The sequence below is a fragment of the Cariama cristata genome, unplaced genomic scaffold, assembly GCF_000690535.1.
Source record: "Cariama cristata isolate BGI_N322 unplaced genomic scaffold, ASM69053v1 scaffold1819, whole genome shotgun sequence".
In the NCBI taxonomy this organism is placed as follows: domain Eukaryota; kingdom Metazoa; phylum Chordata; class Aves; order Cariamiformes; family Cariamidae; genus Cariama; species Cariama cristata.
Genome location: NW_009636136.1, coordinates 1 through 5,404, shown reverse-complemented (window position 1 = coordinate 5,404; position 5,404 = coordinate 1). Strand labels below are relative to the sequence as shown.

Genomic DNA, 5,404 nt, shown 5'->3' with positions numbered 1-5,404 from the left:
ATTCCTGCAGCAAGCTTTGCCTTTTGAACAGTCATGGCACAGACTCTATAGACTCAAACTACTACACAGCACCAGCATCATGATCTCCTAGGAAGTCAGTGTCACTTAGTAGGCTCTTGAGATTAAGCTGAACTGAGATTTGATAGCCTGAGACAAATTACACCTCCAGGCACCAGCATTTCTGAAACTGCCCATCATGCACAGTGTCTGCCTTAACGATTTCTCTTCTTTCCATCATAAATTATTTTAAGCTCTTGAAAGTCCAGCTGCACTAGAATGAAAATGTTGCATTTGTTACTTTACATACAGACATAGCTGCTCTTGATCATGGAGGGGCTCATGTACTTGTAACTGGATAATGTTGCCAACAGTGTGCATCCTTATCTAATGATCCCTTTTTATATGATCAAGTTGACTTAAAACACATGTCTCCAAGTAGGTATGCTTCCCTTTTTTGTCATCATATTCATTCTTATGTAAACTGGAAGTACTTCAGGAAGTGCACCTACCTGGAAGCTCTTGTTAAAATCTTATTCTCTGAAGCTGTAATTTCCAGGGAAGATATTTAAATACATTATGTGCAATACTATTTTAAAAACAATTATATTACCAAAGATATTTACCCCCCCACAAAAAAAAATGAAACAACTTGAATTTACGTCCACCTGCATCTTTGGAAGTTCTCAATTCAAGTAGCAACAGTTCTTTTTGCTTCTCCTCTGCATCTTGTATGGCAGCAACAGACTCCTGTTAACAAACACAGAAACAATAGCAAGGAGTAGAGCCAAGTGCACCATATAAAACACAGGCCATGATGCATGGACTGCAGGGTAAGTACCGGTGTACTTAAGTCATTCCAGGTAGGGAATTACTGTGCAATAGCAATGAAGGCACTGGTAGGATAGAAGTACATAGTGCCAAGGGTAAGCTCTGCAAGGGGCTGTCACAGTTTGGTTTTTCCCAGGCATTCAAACTAGTCCAGGCTCAGAGTCCCACCTCTGAGCACACTGCAGGGATTAGACAGTGAATTTCACCATGACAGCATCGCCTAGACAATGTAGACAAAGCCTGCAGACACCAGTAAGAGCTCTTCTAACATACAACTTGTGCAAAAATCTTCCTGGCTGCTTTAAATTAAGATTAAACAATTTCTAAATACCTTAATTATAATGAAGAAAAATCATTAGTCTTTCAAAGAGCCATTTTGGAAATGTGATGAAAAGCCTCAGGATTCCTGACCTTTTTTCTATTCATACAGGCAATAAGAAAGGTATATAAGTATTGACTACTGTTTGCACAATAGATCTAAGTGCATAGGAATCATGAACAGACAGAACTGATAATACACACATTTATACACTGTAAACCACAGTTTATATATTGTAAGCCTCTGCATGAAGCTGTTTTTCACATACATTCTAAGGGGTTAATTATTTAAATGATATTTTTACATTATTCAGCCAGTAAATGACACTATGCAGTACTACACTATGAAGCGGTTTAACAAAACTCTGTTATCTATACTTACCACACTGTATTTCTCATGTTGTGGCTCCAAAGCTGCATCATCGTTTTTACAGGAGTCATAACAACAGCGTTTTGATCTTCGTGACCTAGAAGGGTATTTCCTCTCTCCACAATCAAGAAAAAATAAATACAATGTAAAATAAATTTGCAGGAGCATAACAGGTTAGATTAGCTAATATAGGTTACAAAGATGCAATGGTAGATCATGTCATAAAAAACTATCTTGTATATGCAACTGAGATCAAATTTAGGTAGCATAAGGAAATAAGTCTTTAAAGCTATGATCTTCAAAAACACAAGGTTCCTGTGAAGGAAAATATGGATAACAACAAAAATCTGAAGAGCCAAATATGTCTTTATACCTCATTCTCTCCAGGAAAAAAACAAAACTCATGTACCCCATTTTCTGGAAATAAATAAATAAATAAATAAAATTCAGTACTTAATAGAGTTAAAAACATCACTGCCAGCCAATATGCAGCTGCACAAATCAGTAGCATTCTAACATAAAGTTTTTCCTTAAGACTACAGGGTAATCCTATGATTTACATTATGAAACCAACATACCTGTAACTTCAGTAGCCTCAACAGGATGTACGGCGTCCATAGCAGTGTAAGGCTTCAGCAGTTCTTTCATTTCATCATCATAAGCTTCATCGAAAGCACTTTTCCCTGAACCATCCCTCTCACAGGGATTCGCTCCATGCTGTAGTAGAATCCTGACTGCCTGTTATATATTATTATTATTATTTGTATTGTGATAATTCTTGTTGTGGACTTACAATACAACTATATGTATATCTATCATAAATCACAAATAACAAATGTACAAATAAGATACTCTAAAATCTGTTACACTTGCAATCCCAATTAACAATCAAGTTTAACTGGTTATTATCAACAGAGATTTGTATCTTACATTTCTAATTTTTCCATTAATATACACAAATAATTCATAACTTGTCATTAAACCTACCATCTTTACCGTATTGTTATAGAGAGCAATTACAAAGCTTCATGCATTTAAATTAAAAGGAACTGGTCAATTGTATTCAGATCAAAGTGCAGAAAAGAAGTGGATTTTTTCTTTAAGTACTTAATAGCCGTTTTGGTTTTTGCTTATATGCACTGATGATTTTTTTCCTAATTCCAGATCACTTGCAAGTCTGCTTAATCGTAAAATGTGGAAATGAGATTAGTGGCATCAATGGAATCATCTACCCCCTAAAATTAAGATCATATGAAAGTGTTGATGAGGCCAGAGCTTGGACGGTAAAGATTTTTCATAAGTATGACTTCTCATCTTTAGCATCTCTTCTTCTTTCTTACATTCAGAGTGCTGTCAAGTATCAGAAAGTATCAGAAAGAGAATACTTTCTAGAAGTTCAGAATCTTCTCCATCAGTTTTCCCCCACAATACTGAATAATAGCTTACATGTTTGCAAGAACTCTACTGATAGTTTGGCACCCGGCCTGTAAAATCAGCCCCTTCATTTTATCTTTGCTCACAGAAAAGATAAATGTGATGAAATATCAGCTCTTCTGACAGGAATAGAAGTGGTATGTCTGAGCCAATCTGGCATCACCTTCTTACACTCAGTTCCCTGGAACTCACTGTTCCAAAACATTTTATTTATTTGTGTGCAGTTCTGGGCCCCACAATTTAAGAAGGATGTGAAGGTCCTTGAATGTGTTTAGAGGATGGTAACAAAGCTGATGAAAGGTCTACAAGGCATGTCCTACAAGGCGTGGCTAAGGACATTGGGTTTGCCTAGTTTGGAGAAAAAGAGGCTGAGGGGTGACCTCATTGCTCTCTACGGCATCCTGAGGAGGGGAAGTGGAGAGGGGGGTGCTGGGATCCAGTGATTCGACGTATGAGAATGGTTCAAAGCTGCCCCAGACTGGACATTGGGAAGCATTCCTTTAGTGAGAGGGTGGTCAAACACTGGAATAGACTTCCTGGAGAGGTCGTCAATGGCCCAAGTCTGTCAGTGTTTAAGAGGCATTTGGACAATGCCCTTTATAACAGGCTTTAACTTTTGGTCAACCCTGAGTTGGTCAGGCAGTTGGACTAGGTGATCGTTGTAGGTTCCTTCCAACTGAAACAGCCTATTCTATAGAACCATAGAACAGTTTGAGTTAGAAGGGTCCAGTTAATGAAAAAAATGTTTGATTTTTAAACAGCAGGCCTAATTTTGTTTTCTTTACAAAAAAGAAATTTCTTACAATGAAGGTGGTGAAGTACTGGAACAGATTGCCCAGAGAAGTTGTGGATTTCCCATCACTGGCACTGTTCAGTTTGGACAGGGATCTGGGCAAGCTGACCTACTGGAGATGTCCCTGCCCATGGCAGGGGGGTTGGACTAGATGATCAAATTGAGACTGCTCAATTTCAGTATTATTTTTAAAAAGCCCGAAACATGGAAGAAAATCATGGGGAGCTTCTGAACTTTCATGATTTGTCTGCTGGACTGAAAAAGTCAACTAATTGTACAATTTCAACTGTCACCATTGAAAAATATTTCCTTCTCTAATTTGGACCATTTTAAAGAATATTGGTTTATTTCCTAAATGCAAATCTACACTAAAATTGTATTAGTAACTTTGGCTTTCCTTATTTTAAACGAGGATTTTGCTTTGCTGACCCTCTGCTGGAAATCAGGCTCAGGAAATCTAATGTAAAAGAAAAGTGTACCTCCAAATAATTGCCAGAAACTGCATCATGTATTGGCAAAACACCATCCAGACTTCTGCTGTTAACATTAGCACCGGCTTTCAGTAATTCTAAGATCACTTCAGTAAATCCCATATTGGAAGCTTCATGAATTGCTGTCCAACCTAAAAAAAGCAAGATGACACATACAGCATGCATATGATTTTGAAAGATCCACACAGATCACTAATTAGTGATTATAAATTTTGCTGCATTTGCTGTACTACAAGCAACAGACTACCCTCTTTAAGATAAAACTTATACAAACAATCATCTTGAAATTCCAAGGTAAATTATGGCCTGAGTAATTCAGTTTACTTTAGAGAAAAATGTACCCAATATTAAGTAGAAAAATATTGTTTACTTTTCTACTACACTAGTAAAATAATAAAAGAAACAAAACAATAAAGTAGAAAGACTCTAAAAAATCAGAAGCATAATATTAATATTCTGATTTCTAATCCCAGTGGAATTCTATGATATCAAATCTGCCAGGCATACAGAGTAAAATATCATCCATTCTGATACTATAAAACCAGAAATGCATTATATATGATGACTATAACCTATTAGGGACAGATGGAATCCGTCATCTAGAAGGTGCAAGAGAATCTTTGGCAGCAGGCTGGCCAACTTGGTGAGGCAGGCTCTAAACTAAAGGACTTGGGGGATGGGGTCCAAAGTGGCAGTGCCCACGCCATCGCAGCCAACTGGGAAATAATCCAGGCCAACCAGAGCAGCAACAAACGTTCCTTAGCTGCCTCCCAAGATGAGAACCAGAAGGCCAACCACCTCAAGGGCGTGTATGGCTATGGTGGATCCTCTGGCACCCCTCCTGGGAAACCTCCATGCTCGATTACCTCTCTGAAATGCCTGTACATGCAACATGGGGAATAAGCAGGAAGAATTCTAGATCTGTGTGAAGTCACAGGGCTGTGATCTCATTGCAGTTACAGAGACATGGTGGGACAGCTCACATGACTGGAACGCTGTCATGGATGGAGATGTACTTCTTTGGAAAGATAGGCCAGCAAGGTGAGGTGGTGGAGCTGCTCTCTCTGTAAGGGAGCAATTGGAACATATCAAGCTCTGCGTAGGGGCAGACGAAGAATGGGTCGAGAGCTTATGGGCAAGACTTAAGGGCAGGCTAATATGGGTGACACT

General features: G+C 38.4%; 1 protein-coding gene across 1 annotated transcript in view; it reads right to left on the bottom strand.

Annotated features, from left to right (window-relative positions):
- Positions 1-4,365, bottom strand: part of LOC104167505 (putative ankyrin repeat domain-containing protein 31) — a gene marked incomplete at its 5' end in the record, with an annotated part of 27,256 nt that extends 22,891 nt beyond the window's left edge. The window contains 4 exon segments of the mRNA XM_009707790.1: positions 666-747; positions 1,529-1,632; positions 2,095-2,254; positions 4,223-4,365. Of these exon segments, the coding sequence (XP_009706092.1) occupies positions 666-747; positions 1,529-1,632; positions 2,095-2,254; positions 4,223-4,365 (489 nt within the window).
- Positions 4,366-5,404: the final 1,039 nt, after the last annotated feature.